The 16944-nt window shown below is 45.9% G+C and overlaps 2 protein-coding genes across 5 annotated transcripts in view; one reads left to right on the top strand and one right to left on the bottom strand.

Moving 5' to 3' along the window:
- Positions 1 to 16944, top strand: part of TMPRSS4 (transmembrane serine protease 4) — an 87486-nt gene that overhangs the window by 24117 nt on the left and 46425 nt on the right. The window contains exon 2 of the mRNA XM_056543641.1: positions 11066 to 11227. Coding sequence (XP_056399616.1) covers positions 11225 to 11227 — 3 coding nt within the window. The 5' untranslated portion in view covers positions 11066 to 11224. The remainder of the gene's footprint in view (positions 1 to 11065; positions 11228 to 16944) is intronic.
- Positions 1 to 16944, bottom strand: part of SMIM35 (small integral membrane protein 35) — a 143297-nt gene that overhangs the window by 114555 nt on the left and 11798 nt on the right. The gene's annotated exons all lie outside the window — the stretch shown is intronic.

Below are 16944 nucleotides of genomic sequence, written 5' to 3'. Positions count from 1 at the left end.
CATTACTTTTCACGCTTTATATGGGAGAAGTTTACTTCTGTCCCATTCCTACCTTGGGCCCAGCAGTTCATCTCTAGAGGATCGTCAATACCCCATAGGGGTTATATGCGCTATTTCTCCCTAATCAGATGAGCGGCCATCTTCAAGAGCCAACCTTACCCTGTCCCTTGTGGGGACCTCGGTACCTTTGGTAATACACGAAGCGCAGTCCTCCCTGTGTTTTTCTGTTTCTTTTTTTAGGTTTTACCTGGCCGCATAGCCAACCATCTGACTACATACTGTAGCTCCCTACCTGGCTACCTACCTATATAGCTACCTACCTGGCTACAAATCTGCATAGTGACCTATCAAGCTACCAACTTTCTACCTGACTACCTACCCACCCACATTTTAATTTACTTATTCATCTACCTAGCTAATTACCTACCTACCTCCATAGCTACTTACCTAATAACCTACATAGCTACTTGGCTACCTACTTACCTAGCTAGCTAGCTACATACAAATTATAGTTACATACCTACTTTCCTACAAAGCTAGCTACCTACTTGGCTACCTATCTACCAACCAACATATTTACCTACCTGGAGGGGTTGTATTTACTTACTTGCCTATGAGGGAACTACCTAATAAGGGAACTAACTGTCCCCCCTACTTTATGGGGGACTTACTATTCTACCCACTTTTACTCTGCAGGACAGCAAGGAGGTCATTATTACAATTTCAGGGCCTATAGATGGAGAGATTGTGTAGAGGTGGGGAGGGTACTGGAAAAAGGTGGAGTCTAATATGTTTGTCCTGCATATGCTGAAGAGATGACACTTTGGCTGAAAAAAGTCGGCATGTCAGTGTGAGCCGAAAGAAGAAGAAAAGGAGAGGATGTCGCTGATCAGAAAATATGTCTTCTGTGAGTCCTTAAATGTAACTGTAATCACTTATATATTACACAGATCCTGTGTACAGCTGGTATATACCCCTATATGGCCCTGTACATAGGAATACTGGTACAGTATGGTGCATTACTCATTGACTGTGTGTTCCTGTTATATGGCTCTTGTAGGTTTTTGCATTAACACTTATTTTATTTTGTGTGTAGTGGTGGGGCATGAGGAGGGATTAGGTTGGAAAAAGGGTGGGGCAGATGTATGGACAGGGGTGGAGTCTTGCTGAGGGCCCTTGCTTTATTTGGTCTGGGGCCCTGAGTGTTGTCAGTCCGCCCCTGCTTATGGGCTATTTAAAGCAAAATGGACAGGTCAGCAGACCAAGCTTTTGAGTCCACTTAATATAGCGCATACATCCCAAATGGAATGAGTAGTCCATTCAGGCCATTAAAATGAATGGTGCTCTCTGATATAGTATATATTGGCATCCTGTTTTTGGCATGATGCAGACGGATACCTCTCATAGACAGCTAAAAGGTAGTATAAACCTATCCTAATATGCGTAATTCTGCACAGACATTTTGCTGTGTGAACATATCCTAAGAGATAGGAAGCCCTATCCTGGATGGTCCCTTTTTTCTATGTACACCAATGCACACAGAGGAAACACAGGGAAAAAAATTATAAGGCTACATTCACATCATGATTTTGAAAAACTTATCCCTCAAAAACTGACAAAACTGTATGCAATTATATGCTCGGTACAGTTTCCATGGACTACAATGTTATAAAAACCATGTACGCTTTTTATAAAGGACATAAAACCCTTTGTAAACAGAAAAACATGACACAACCGGACACAAAACCATGGTTGCCTGCAGTTTTGTGCACAGCCAGAAAGTGCATAAAACTGTACAGGTACAAAAACTTGCACAATCGGATGCATCTTGTTGTGTACGTTTTTGTATGGGAAGTCAATATATAGAGTTTGCTATACAGTTGTATACGGTTTTCAAATACAAAACTGTATACGGGAAATGTATAGCAAAATCCTGATGTGAATGCATTAGTGAGGGATACCCAAAACTTTGTCTCCAGAATAGGGTGAAGACACATGCATTTGCTATGATTTAGTTTAAGGCTGGGTTTACACTACGATTTGACGATACAATTAGAGATGAGCGAATCGAAGTTGATGAACCCGAATTCGTTTCGAATTTCATGAAAAATTCGATTCGCAACTAATGCGAATATCGCCGCGATTCGATCGCGTGAATCACTTCATTAAACTCCATTTTACAGAGTTCCGCTACCTAAGATGGCGGATCCACATGTGAGTACATGTGGCAGGGGATTATGGGAGGGCGGGAAACAGCGGCGGGAATGAAGGTAGGTGGGCTGACCCTGAATCACATGTGAGATGCAGCCTATCAGTGTTCATAGCTGATACCACAGCATTACACTGCCACTGCTAGTCACATCAGCATTAGGGAAAGATAGGAGTGCAGAGTGCTTTGCCGTTCACACTGAGAAGGATCATTGATAGCTAAACCTCCTATTCACGTTATTTCTGCGTATAGTTAGGCATATTCCTGCCCTCATCAGTGCATACCGCATAGGTACATCCAAGTATTGTACCATTTAGTACCTGTTAAGCTGTCAAGACGCTCCATACCGTCAAAGTCCAAACAATAGTATTCACCGCCTGGTGTTTTACAAAAATACAGAGTTTTTTCTGTGTATAGTTACGCATATTACTGCCCTCATCAGTGCATACCGCATAGGTACATCCAAGTATTGTACCATTTAGTACCTGTTAATCTGTCAAGGGCCTACATACTGTGAAAGGACAGCCGTAAGTAATCACCTGCTGCTGTTCTGGACAAATACTGTTTAAAGAGTAGTGTAGCGTATTGTAATACCCTCATAAACTCACTAAGTATGTCAGGCAGAGAAGTGCCAGGACGTGCACAGAGGAGTGGCAGAGGCCTAAATACTTCAGGCAGAGTTGGCAGCAGACTTGGGGCGAGTGGCAGCAGGAGTCGCAGCGAGAGGCCTGAGCTCCCGTTATCAGCCAGCGGTCGTGTCTCCACCAGCAACCCATCTGCCATCGTCCATTGGTTAACACGCTCATCCACATCATCACAAGTGACATCTGACACCCCCAGTAAACAGTCGGTGGGTTCCTCAGACACAACCCTCAGTTGGCATGGCCCGGGAGCAGTCCCTGTCCTCCCATTGCCTTTGTCCTATGCTTTTCCCTCTCCTAAAGAAGTATCTTATGCTGTGGGTTCAGCTCCACTTTTTACTGAGGACGATCTAATAGAGGACAGTCAGCAGCTACTGAACAGCCAAGAAGGGGAGGAGACATGCACGGCTTGCTCCGCTAGGCGGCCAAGTAGTGATGCGGAGAGTGACATGGGTGGCGGTGTTGGAAGGGTTCAGGGTCCTGAAACAGACACCGTTGAGGAACCTGAGGAGGACATCAGTGACGTGCACACACCTGTGGATGAGGATGAAGCCGATCGCAATTGGGAGCTGGGTGCAGAAGGGGCTTCATCATCATCAGGAGAAGAGAGTTGCAGGTTGCGCTTGAGGCAGCAAGGCGGTAGCACGGTTGGCAGTCAGCGTGGTGGCAGTAGTGGAAATTCAGGAGCCAAACGTGCCCGGGGGAGACCACCTGCTTTGCGGCAGCCTACCTTTCTGGGAGGTAGTGGAACAGGGTTTCTGGAGACGGCGCCAGTAGCAGTCAATTAGTGCGGACTGCGGGTGGGAAAATCAGCTACTCGGCGGTGTGGAAGTTTTTCATAAGGCATCCGGAGGAGGTTCACGTAGCCACATGCAAGATCTGCCGGCAGAAGGTGAAGTGACCATAAAGCGGCCTGGGAGAACCGTGGCTCCGATGTAGTGGTCCAGCCTGCTGCATCACCCAGTGGTCATAGTGGTCATCCGCTCCCTCCTTCATCCAGCCAAGGCTCCACCACCTCAGCCGAAGGGAGCTGCGTGTCAAACCCTCCTTCTGTTGCTCCTGCTTCTCCCGCTTTTAGCCAGCCATTCCGCCAACAATCCATCAGCGAAGCCATGTCCAAGAGACAACAATATGCACCCACTCATCAAACGGCGCAGAAGTGGTGGACTCTGCACCTTTCAGAAAATTGATGGCTTGTGCTGAGCCGAGGTGGAGAGTCATCATTTCTTTGCGAAGAAAGCAGTACCAGCCCTGCATAAGTTTGTACAAGAGAAGGTGGGCCAGTCCTTGAGCCTGTCGATGTGTTCAAAAGTGCACGGCAGCGCCGACGTGTGGCGCTGTAACTACGGGCAGGGACAATACTTGTCTTTTACGGCCCACTGGGTAAATGTGGTTCCTGCCCAGCCACAACAGCAACTTGGACAGGTCACAACGCTTCCTCCTCCACGCTCTCGCTCCCAGGCAGTTGGTCCTGTTACAGTGTGCGACGCCGCCTCCTCATACTCCACCGTGTCCTCGGCCTCCACTGCACGTCCAAATCTCGGTGGCCCTTCATCGTACCATGTGTGTAGGGCATGGCGGTGTCAAGCTGTTCTTCAAATGGTTTGACTTGGCGAACGGAGTCACACAGGGGAGGAACTGCTAAATTTCATTCGTAAAGAAATCCGAGTATAGCTTACTCCACGATATCTGGAAAGGGGAACCATGGTGACCGACAACGGGAAGAGCATCAGCGCTGCGACAAGGAAGTGTGAAACATGCGCCCTGCATGGCATACGTGTTGAATCTGGTTGTCAAGCACTTCCTCAAGTCTTCACCCCATTTGCAAAACATCCTGAAAATGGCAAGGAAACTGTGCATGCACTTCAGCCACTCGTACACCGCCAAGCACACCTTCCTTGAGCTGCAGCGTCAGAATGGTATCCCACAACATAGTCTTATTTGTGACGTTGCCACACGTTGGAATTCCACCCTCCATATGTTGGACAGACTATGCGAACAAAGAAAAGCCATCACTGATTTCTTGATGATCCAAGCAGATAGGAGTACTCCCCTGTGTAACTTCAAAGGGAACCAGTGGCAGCTCATACGTGACACCTGCCGTTTGCTGAGCCCTTTGAGGAAGCCACATTATTTGTGAGTCGCCTGGATTACGCCATGAACGACGTAATTCCACGCCTACATTTCCTACAACACATGATTGAAACCATGGCTGGTCACGGCAATGGAGACGTTGCACCTACATCTCAAGGCTACATGAGCCCTGTGGGGGCTGAACTGGAGGAGGAAGATGATTAGGGACAGAGCGGAGCACAGTTTAGGTTGGATGAGATGGCCGTTGTTTCTAGTTATCGGACAGGAGAGGAGGAGAGGGAGCAGCCAGAGGAGCTGGAGGGTTATGAGGAAGGTGAGACAGAGGACCCAGACACACCGTGGCAGTATGCAGTGGAGATGGAAGCAGGTAGTCCCTCCAAGTCACTGGCGCAAATGGCACGATGCATGCTCAGTTGCTTGCGTAGTGACCCCCGAATTGTCAAAATTCGTCAGCGGGATGACTTCTGGATCTCCACCTTATTAGACCCTCGCTACCGTCCCAAAATGGGGGACCTTTTTTACACTGAGAGGGAGGACAAACTGACCTACTACAGAGAGATTCTACGTAGTCAGTTGGCTGATCGGCCACATGGTCCATCCACTCGCAGGTCTGACTCGGGGGGCCCTCTGCGCTCACCTTCCACTGCCATGGCTGCTGGGGAGGGGAGGGGTGGCAGGAGCAGTACCGGCTCAATCAGCAGCAGCCTGAGTCTACAGTCGCTGATGAGTAGCTTTCTTCACCCGCACAGTGAAGCAACTCATCAGCAGCAGGTAGACATGGAGCAGGACCTGAACCAGCAGGTGGTGGCATACCTTGACATGGCCATGCCAACAACCATTGAAGATCCGCTGGACTTCTGGACAGCCAAACTTGATTTGTGGCCGCAACTAGCAGAGTTTGCCCTGGAAAAGCTGTCCTGCCCGGCCAGTAGTGTGCCATCAGAGCAGGTATTTAGTGCGGCCGGGGCCATAGTCACCCCAAGGCGAACTCGTCTGTCCACTAAAAATGTGGAGAGACTGACGTTTGTGAAGATGAATCAGGGATGGATTAGCCAGGATTGCCAGCCACCAATGCCAGATGCCTCAGAGTAGATTGACCATGCTGCTACACCAACATTTCCCAATTATGGTTGGTTATGAAACCCTCTTGGGTTATCAATTACGGTTATGAAACCCTCTTTGGTACTGCCAATGCCTGCTCCTGGCTCATCCTGTGTCTTTCAGGAACTACTTGCCTCACTGATGCTTCTGGCCTTGGGCCTTTAATTTTTGGATGTTTAGCAGTAGCTAAATATATGCTTAATGCAAATGTCAACATTGATCTTTAAATGTAAAGGGTTATGAAACGCTCTTGGGTACTGCGAATGCCTGCTCCTGACTCATCCTGTGTCTTTCAGGAACTACTTGCCTGACGGGTGCTTCTGGCCTTGGGCCTTTAATTTTTGGATGTTTAGCAGTAGCTAAATACATGCTTAATGCAAATTTCAATATTGATCTTTAAATGTAAGGGGTTGGTTATGAAACCCTCTTGGGTACTGCGAATGACTGCTCCTGACTCATTCTGTGTCTTTCAGGAAATAATTGCCTCCCTGATGCCTCAGGCCTTGGGCCTTCAATTTTTGGATGTTTAGCAGTATTTAATACATGCTTAATGCAAATTTCAACAATGATCTTTAAATTCTCGGCGCTCTGCCAGGGCCTTCTCCTACCCCGCCGGGGCAGATCCGAGGACCTCACTAAACCATCCAATCGGTAGTACAGACATGCAGTGTATTTAAAGGGCAGGGACTTAATGAACCCGAGCTTATGACCCGCTCTTAGTTGTGATTCTTCTTTCCTGGCAAATAATTGTAATCCCTGATCCCTATTGCGAACGGGGGTCAGCGGGTTACCCGCACGTGTCGGTGAAAGATAGACACACGCTGTTCCATTCAGTGTAGCGGGCGTGCAGCCCCGGATATCTGAGGGCATAACACACCTGTTATTGCTCGATCTCACGAGTGATCGTGCAATGTAAGGGGTTATTAAAGCCTCTTGGGTACTGCTGATGCCTACTCCTGACTGCTCCTGTGTCTTTCAGGAACTACTTGACTTCATGATGCTTCTGGGCTTGGGCCTTTAATTTTAGGACTTTTGAAATACATAAAAACGTGCTTAATTAAAATGTGAACATTTATGGTGCAATGTATGGCGAGAATAAACACTCTTGGGTAGTGTTTTTTTCCAATTTTCTGATAATTATCACAGTAATAAACTTGAATTTTCCACAATAATAACCATTACACCATTGAACGCTTGTTGCATGTGCTTTTTTAAGTAACATTTTCAAAAAAAAATAAGCAGAGGGATGAACTCTGCTTCTTTATTTCATAAAAAATAATTTTATAGAAGAATGTATTTTGGTGGTCCACTGTCCTGCATTATAGAGTCTTCTGGACTCTTGGATATGTGCTTGTTCTTAAACAAAGGTACAAAAACCAAAAATGGCCGGTCAGGGCTAGGGAGACGTTGCGCCTACATCTTACGGCCACATGAGCCCTGTGGGTGCTTGTGAGATTAGGTCCTTTGTACCCACACGGCGGGGTCCGGGACACAAATTTTGAATAAAAAAATCACACATTTCAAAGGTCTCCTCATGCTGCAGCCAACTCCAGGCTGAATCATTCTCGTAACATATAGAGAGCACTCGCTGTCCTAAATTTTCGTTTAAAATTTTCGTCAAAAATGTTTGTCTTTTTTATTAGGGATTGTGAAGCTTTGGTGCATACTCATGCATCAACCAACTCCAGCCTGTGTCATTCAGGCAATATATGGTTTACTGATGGCACTGCTGGGCCTGGGTCTGGGAATTTCAAATTTTCTCATAGGTAGCACCCGCTATCAAAAAGTCTTCTTCATAAATTTCTACAATTGTTGTGTTTTTTTGGAGGGGTTGTGAAGCCCTAGTGTGTACTCATGCATCAGCCAACTCCAGGCTGTGTCATTCAGGCAATATATAGGTAGCACCCGCTGTCCGAAATATTCTTACCATTTTTTCAAAAATGGTTGTTTTTTCTTTGGGATTCTGAAGCCCTGGTGTGTACTCAATACTGCTTTCTGCTACACTCTGTCAGCCCATTGGTCCTGTGACAGTGTGCTACTCCGCCTCCACATCCCCCACTGTGTCTTAAGCCTCCACTGCCCGGACAAGTCTCAGTGGCCCTTCAGCATACCATGTGTGCAGGTCCCGGCGGTGTCACGCTGTTCTTCACATGGTTTGCCTTGGCGAGAAGTCTTGGAAACAATGGCCGGTCAGGGCAATGGAGATGCTGCGCCTAAATCTCACGGCCTCATGAGCCCTGTGGGGGCTTGTTGGATTTGGTCCTTCGTACCCACACGCTGGGGTCCAGGACACGAAAAGGTTGTTTTAAATTTAAAATTTAAAATTGATGGCGCTGCTGGGCCTGGGTCTGGGAATTTCACATTTTCTCATAGGTAGCACCCGCTATCCAAAATCTTTTTCAAAAATTTCTAAAATTTTGGTGTTTTTTGGGGGGGATTGTGAAGCCCTGGTGTGTACTCATGCATCAGCCAACTCCAGGCTGTATCATTCAGGCAATATATTGGTTACTGATGCCGCTGTGGGGCCTGGGTCTGGTAATTTCAAATTTTCTCATAGGTAGCACCCTCAATTCAAAATCTTTTTCAAAAATTTCTAAAATTGTGTTGTTTTTTGGGGGGGATTGTGAAGCCCTGGTGTGTACTCGTGCATCAGCCAATTCCAGGCTGTGTCATTCAGGCAATATATGGGTTACTGATGCCGCTGTGGGGCCTGGGTCTGGTAATTTAAAAATGTTTCATAGGTAGCACCCGCTATCCAAAATCTTTTTCAAAAATTTCTAAAATTGTGGTGTTTTTTGGGTGGGATTGGGAAGCCCTGGTGTGTACTCGTGCATCAGCCAACTCCAGGCTGTGTAATTCAGGCAATATATTGGTTACTGATGCTGCTGTGGGGCCTGGGTCTGGTAATTTAAAATTTTCTCATAGGTAGCACCCGCTATCCAAAATCTTTTTCAAAAATGTCTAAAATGGTGGTGTTTTTTGGGGGGGATTGTGAAGCCCTGGTGTGTACTCGTGCATCAGCCAACTCCAGGCTGTGTCATTCAGGCAATATATGGGTTACTGATGCCGCTGTGGGGCCTGGGTCTGGGAGTTTCAAATTTTTTCATAGGCAGCACCCGCTATCAAATATCTTTTTCAAAAATGTCTAAAATTGTGGTGTTTTGGGGGGGGGGGGGGAATTGTGAAGCCCTGGTGTGTATTCGTGCATCAGCCAACTTCAGGCTGTGTCAATCAGGCAATATATGGGTTACTGATGGCACTGCTGGGCCTGGGTCTGGTCATTTCAAATTTTCTCATAGGTAGCACCCGCTATCCAAAATCTTTTTCAAAAATGTCTAAAATGGTGGTGTTTTTGGGGGGGATTGTGAAGCCCTGGTGTGTACTCGTCCATCAGCCAACTCCAGGCTGTGTCATTCAGGCAATATATGGGTTACTGATGCCGCTGTGGCGCCTGGGTCTGGGAATTTCAAATTTTCTCATAGATAGCACCCGCTATCCAAAATCTTCGGTTTAAATGTCTTAATTCATCTTTTAATCTTAGGGATTGTGAAGGCCTAGTGCCTACTCATGCTGCTGGCAACTCCAGGAAGTGCCATTCATCCACTATATGGTCTCCTCATGCTGCCAACACCTCCATGCTGTGTCATTCAGCCACTATATGGTGTCCTCATGCTGCCAACACCTCCACGCTGTGTCATTCAGCCACTATATGGTGTCCTCTTGCTTCAGCCTCATCCAAGCTGTGTCATTCAGCCACTATATGGTGTCCTCATGCTGCCAACTCCTCCACACTGTGCCATTCTGCCACTATATGGTGTCCTCATGCTGCCAACACCTCCACACTGTGCCATTCAGCTACTATATGGTCTCCTCATGCTGCCAACACCTCCACGCTGTGCCATTCAGCCACTATATGGTCTCCTCATGCTGCCAACACCTCCACGCTGTGTCATTCAGCCACTATATGGTGTCCTCATGCTTCAGCCTCATCCAAGCTGTGTCATTCAGCCACTATATGGTGTCCTCATGCTGCCAACACCTCCACACTGAGCCATTCAGCCACTAAATGGTCTCCTCATGCTGCCAACACCTCCACGCTATGTCATTCAGTCCCCATATGGTCTCCTGACACTGATGCCAACACCAGGCTCTGTAATTGTGCTGCTGTGCGGCAGTGATTCTAAAAGCGATGCCGGTAATCTGTATGTTATTCTGAATAACAGTATTATTTCACTAACCCAGCACACTCTATATGCGTTTTAGAACACAGCAAAGTGTTCCATACCCCTATAGAGGCTGTATGTAGGCTAGAAATAGCCTTTTTTAATATAGATTCGCCGCAAAAAAATTTGTATCGAAACAAACTTTTTCAGAAAATTCAGCGAACCGGCCGAATCGAATTTTTGAAAAGTTCGCTCATCTCTAGATGCAATCACCGGATCCGGCTGGGGGGGAAGTGAAAACCACATGCCACTGTTTTAGGTCCGGTCACAACTCGGATGCGGGGCAAAAATGAGCCAACCGGAGTCACTATCTGACTCCGGTCGGCTCATTCAAATGAATGAGATAGGTGCCAGGTCCAGCTGGGATACGGGAGCGCACGGTTTTCACATCACCCAGCCGGATCCGGTGACCGTATCATCCGATCGCAGTGTGAACCCAGCCTGACCTGGATAAACCTATTTATTTTATCTGTAAGTATGCAGCAGAAATTATTTTTTTCTGGCAATGAGCAAGCTAGTTGTCACGTCAAGACGTATTTTGCAAGTCACAGGTAAGCATGAAAGTGAGCTTATTCCTCATGTATTTACTTCCTTATTTCTAACAATGGGGGAAGAAGCTGGACAGCCATTGTTGGTGCTTCCAGTAATGAAATCAGTCAAGTGTCTACAGCCTCTCACATGTTCAGGTGAGTCAGGGCGGAAGGAGCTGTGTAGGCAAGGTGTGCAGGGCAGGGCTAAACCTGGGATTCCAGTTTGACAACTTTCAATGCTCTTATGCTCTTTTTTTCATAAAACAGACATGCAGATAAGGAAGAGAAACAAGGAAACTGACATGCCGCGGTAGATAAACGCAAGACGGGCATTGAAGCAAACACAAGATATATTGTCCTGTAAGTTTTGGAATCAGAAATCTTAGCAGGGGAAAGGGAGACATTTTTGGATCTCTGTGGATTACCATGGTAAGTGTATGTCATGGCTTCACTAACTTGATTGTGGATACCATGTACTTTATTCCCAGCAGCAATAGACCTAGGTTCTAGGTGTTCTGTTTTTCGACACATATTCGTGGGGGATCAATTAATTGGCGCATTGCTAAAAAAAAAAGTGTCGCTCTGATCGCCGATCTGTGTCATCTAAGGATGCTCTGGGGGTCATCTATAAAACTTTTATGGCACTAGTTATGGAGCTAACAATGACACCAGCAGATGACCCACAATTATAAAGCATTTGGGCAAAATAGTTTTTGCTGCTTTAGTTTACTTTGTTGTAAATATATAACTCCTTTATAATGTGCATACAACTTCTGCATCTTCTACACTCAGGAGCTGTGAATCAACCTCACCTCAATCGACCAGTCTAAGGCTATATTCTCACACAGTATTTTGGTCTGTTTTTTGAAGTGTAAACAACCACGTTTAATTGTTTAGTTCTATTCTATGTTTTGTTAAATTCAATTCAATAAACAGCTGGTAAATCCCATTCTGTAACATTTTACAGCCATAAAGTTGAGTACGTGATCCCTTTTATTCTGCTCTTGTTTATTTTAACTTTTTTTAATGCCTAAACAGCTGGTACGCAAATAGCATTATAGTAGTATAGTATTTTATTATTGCTGTTTTTTCCTGTACTGATCTTGGCAGACTTTTTTTTTTGTATGTTTTTATTTTTATATTTTTTTAATTAGAATAAAAAAAATTGAATTTTATGTAATAAAAAAAAAAAAAAAGATAGAATGAACAGGAGATTATATACCCAGGTTTAAAGGTCCATTTTGTTCTGATCTAAACAGTACATTTTCTAAATTTTTAATTTTTTTAATTTTTTTTTAATTTTATTTTTAAAGCTCTTGATATGTCATAGTAACACATGGGAAATTTTCACCAGTGGGGAACTGGGTGCTACCACCACCAGCCATCAAAAAAACAAGAGAGAAGTCTTCTGAGCCTGCTTGTTGTAATGTTCAGTGGGGTCTCAACACACGCCCCCAACCGATCAAAAGTCCTGTCATGTTGCTATAACACATCAGAAGCTGTTTAAAGTGATAGGTGCCCTTTTAACTGCATGAGTATTTATGGGATCGGAATCAAATTTATGTGTTTCATGTCTAAAAGTGACCAGCTACATATGGCGATGCCCACTCTAGCCTTTTCCATGTCTGCCGTGCAGTTTACTTGTATGGTTACACCCGTCTTTGCCCACGATGTATGGTTACACCTGTCTTTGCCCACGATGTATGGTTACACCCGTCTTTGCCCACGATGTATGGTTACACCCGTCTTTGCCCATGATGTATGGTTGCACCCGTCTTTGACCACAAAAATTGTGCAGACGTCTGTCTGTGATTCTAAAAGTCAGTCACTGAATATGAGTGCTACAAGCTGCAGCTTTATTAGTTAGACTTTAACCTTTATATTGCATGAAAGAGAGATTTTTTTTTTATCTGCCCCAATGCAATGCATACTGCCGGTTATCATTGATATGTTACTGATATAATGGCCGTGAAGGCAATAGTTTTCTCGCCTGGTGAATCTGAATCGCTATTTAAAGGGATACTCCTCCGAAAAACATGTGATCCACTATCCAAAGGATAGAGGATAAGATGTCTGATCATGGGGGGTCCCACTGCTGGGGACCCAAGCGAACTCCGAGCCAGCAGCGGCGGAGCTTCTCTGTTTGTGATGTCACACTACGTCCCTCCATTCATGTCTATGGGTGGGGGCATGACGGTTAGTACGTAGTCGTCATAGCTCCTCCCATAGACATGAATGTTGGGGGCGTGGCAGCTGGAGTTCGCTCTGTGTATCGGATGACTGGGGTGCCGCAGCTGAGACCCCAGCAGTGGGACCCCCGCGATGAGACATCTTATCCCCTATCGTTTTCCGGTGGTGGACCCCTTTTAAAAAAAGCCAGCAGTAATTGTGGTTAATACAGTGTTTCCCAACCAGGGTGCTCCAGCTGTTGCAAAACTACAACTCCCAGCTTGCCCAATCTGGGAGTTGTGATATAACAAAGGAATGTCCAGCGCCAAGTGCGGTAAAACAGGTATTTTATTGTAGCATCAGCGGATACAAACTTGCATCAGGCAGGAGCCGACGCGTTTTGGACCATTACAGGTCCTTAGTCATGCCATGACTAAGGACCTATAATGGTCCGAAACGCATCGGCCCCTGCCTGATGCAAGTTTGTATCCGCTGATCCTACAATAAAATACCTGTCGTTGTACCTCACTTGGCGCTGGACATTTCTTTGTTATACTGGTGATCCGGTCCGGGGATGCTTCCAGCTAGCCCGTGTGCTGGTGCTGGAAACACGAGGGAGAGAGCTGTCCACACACAGTGTTGCTTGCCAATCTGGAAGTTGTAGTTTTGCAACAGCTGGAGACAAACTGGTTGGGAAACAGTGGGCTAATGTTTTACATGTCTTACCAAAATTAATCGTAAAATCATAATGCACATATTAATGACAACATACATTTTATTGAGCTATATTAATTTCATAACAAATTGGGTGTTTCCCCACCTCACACTCAGGTATTCCCCCACTTCACACGGACTGTGAGGTGGCGGAACACCTGAGCAGATATCGCCAGTGTCTTTGGTAGGCTACATGGTTACTGGGTTGCATCAGGGGTCAAGTCCTAGGGGGGGGGGTGGTATGGGGGGAAGTGTGGAAAGTCACCCAGGATTCCTGCTAATGGGAACAGTGTTCCTGCTGTGAAAAAGTGCAGGAACTCAGTTCCCATCCATTCCTGCAGGACTTGAGCCCTGGGTTGCATTATATTTCTTTGCTTACAGTTAACATCGGTGGATCTGCAAAGGGTATTATATGCATAGAAATGGGTACTACAGCTATCTATTACAATAAGTATTAGCATCAAGCAGCCATGTGTGTATGTGTGCTTATGTGATACAGTGGTAAGGGATTATGGGGGAGATTTATCAAAACCTGTCCACAGGAAAAGTTGCCCAGTTGCCCATAGCAACCAATCAGCTCGCTTCTTTAATTTTTAACAAGGCCTCTGCAAAATGAAAGAAGCGATCTGATTGGTTGCTATGGGCAACTAAGCAACTTTTCCTTTGCACAGGTTTTGATAGGCTCATAGGGGGAGATTTATCTTTTTACTAGTAACTCTTCTTTATTGCCATATTAGTGTTATTGATATTCTTTGTTACCTACCTAATCCTAACAGGGATCTGGGCGTACTAAGTGGCATTTTGTTATACTGCTATATTTACATCTATGTATACTGTGCAATATTCTAGTGTTCCCCCAACGATGAACTTAATGTATTTCAATGACATTTATATTATGTACATTATGGCTTTGTGATTACTTTTGGTAAGACGTTGTAGGTTGTTGTTATTTTGGTGTGCTTACCTTTAGTTTTTCTGGCTTATTTACAGTGCATGAATTCTACTTATGTAGGTTGTTTTCTAGACTGCTCATCTGATATTTTAGCTGGTCAATGGAAGCAGTATAAAATGCAACTCTAAGGGCCCATGCACACTATCGAATTTTTACCAAGAATAGATTCTGGTGTAGCAGTCTCCCATTGTTTTTAATGAGATTTTTGACTCTGAAGAAAGAAAGAACATGTTGATTCTTTCAGCGGAATTCCACCTGGAGACTGTGCGGTCTTGGTGCTGATTCATTTTGTTGGCACAGGAATTTCTCCGGGCAAATATTTCATAGGGTGCACATGACCTAAGAGCCCTATTACACTTGGTCACACGCAGTTAAGCCAATCTTTTAGATCAATGCTTATGTGCAAAGCAAGGGGTGCTGAACGGACAATTGCTGGATAATTTGTGCACCCCTTTGCTTTCATCATTCATCGGCCACACATGCCCTATTACACAGGGAGATGTGCAGCTGACAAGCACTGTTTTTTAGCAGGTTAAAACAACACCATCTGCTCACAAGTAGCTTTAGTTTGCTTGTTTGTCAGCTGGCCGCTGGCCCAATTACACAGCAATATCGTCCTACTACTGTCAATAATCACCCTCCGTAATAGGGCCCTTAGGTTGGGTTCACTTGTAATATTTTGGTCAGTATTCTTAGTTGGTGTCAGTTCACACTATATATGCAGTTCTGAGATATTTTCTTCAAAGTGCATTTCTTTAGAGAACTTTTGCCATGTGGCAAAAGTGATTTTAAGTCTTTAGGCTGTGTTTGCTCGTTGAATTGTAACTGCATTTGTCATACCATTGGCTATTTCATTTCTAAAATAGCTGTAAAAATGACACAATTTAACCATGATTTGCACAATTGTGGTAGAATAGCACCTTTTGTTGCCTTCATAGGGAAAATCACTGTATAAACAGAAAAAAAATCATAGGCCCCTTTCACACTGATATTGCACCCTATCAAGAAAGCTTGTTAAAGTCTCCATCTCTTAACATTTGCAGGACAAACATGTTAGCCCCTAACTGTTATAAAGCCCTCCTTGGTGTCCTGCACAGTAAAAGGGCAGGTAGGTAGGTAGTCAGGTAAATAGTTTGTATGTAGGTAGGTAGGTAGTTAGGCAGCCAGGTATGTAGGTAGTTAGCCTGGTATGTAGGTAATTAGTCAGGAAACCATAGAGAGATGCAAAGGCCACAGCACCAGTCTGGAGGCTCTGGTCAGTGGAAATAGAGCTGAAGTTAATTGGTTGCAAAAAGCGACGTTTTGGCTCCATATGAGCCTTTATCAAGCCATGCTTGATAAAGGCTCATGTGGAGCCGTATGTAGCCAATAAACTACAGCTCTATATTCACTGCCAGGAGCCTGCAGACTAGTGCTGTGGCCTTTGCATCTCTCAATGGTTGTTTGCTGGATTGGCAGTCCAGGTGACCACGGGCACAGTGGATTGGCCCAGTGCTGTTCTCCACCTACCTTCTGTAGTTAGGCATCCAGATGCAAAGTTAGGTAGTCAGGGAGTTAGTCAAGTAGGTAGCCAGCACCCCCTCCACCTAGTGGTGGTTCCAGAGTCTAGTCTTAGGAGGGGCATCATGAAAACCCCCTATGTAGTTAGTAGGTGTCCCTCCTATTAGTTTTGTAGTTTGTCCCCATATTAGCTAGGCAGGAACAGGTAGGCAGCTGTAGGCAGCAGAGGTCCCTCACAGTGGGTGTAGGCAGCAGAGGTCCCTCACAGTGGGTGTAGGCAGCAGAGGTCCCTCACAGTGGGTGTAGGCAGCAGAGGTCCCTCACAGTGGGTGTAGGCAGCAGAGGTCCCCCACAGTGGGTGTAGGCAGCAGAGGTCCCCCACAGTGGGTGTAGGCAGCAGAGTTAGTCCCCCCCCCCCTCCCAAGTAGGTGTAGGCAGGTGTAAGCAGCAAAGTTTCCCCCTCCCCTTCCCAGGTTGAAAGACAAAATGATGCTCACATGTATGTGTCCCAGGCAGCGGTCTTTTCTGGAGTGCAGCAGGGGCCCGCGTCTTCCTTGCTCCACAGTGCAGGTGCCAATGATTGACATCATTGACGCCTGCGCCGCGTGGGGGCGGAGGTCACATCTTTTCCTGTATGTGCTTGTACCGCACATACAGGGGAAAGCAGCGCTGTCTGCTGGGGATCCGGGACAAGTGTCCTGGATCCTCAGGAGTGGCGGCAGCGGCGAGCCCTGTACCCAGCCGGGCCCTCGCACGACGTCCGATCAGACCGGCCGGTTAGTCCGCCCCTGTGTCTGCTCGTATCTGTGGA

The sequence above is a fragment of the Hyla sarda genome, chromosome 10, assembly GCF_029499605.1.
Source record: "Hyla sarda isolate aHylSar1 chromosome 10, aHylSar1.hap1, whole genome shotgun sequence".
Lineage (NCBI taxonomy): Eukaryota > Metazoa > Chordata > Amphibia > Anura > Hylidae > Hyla > Hyla sarda.
This window is presented reverse-complemented; position numbering and strand designations above follow the sequence as displayed.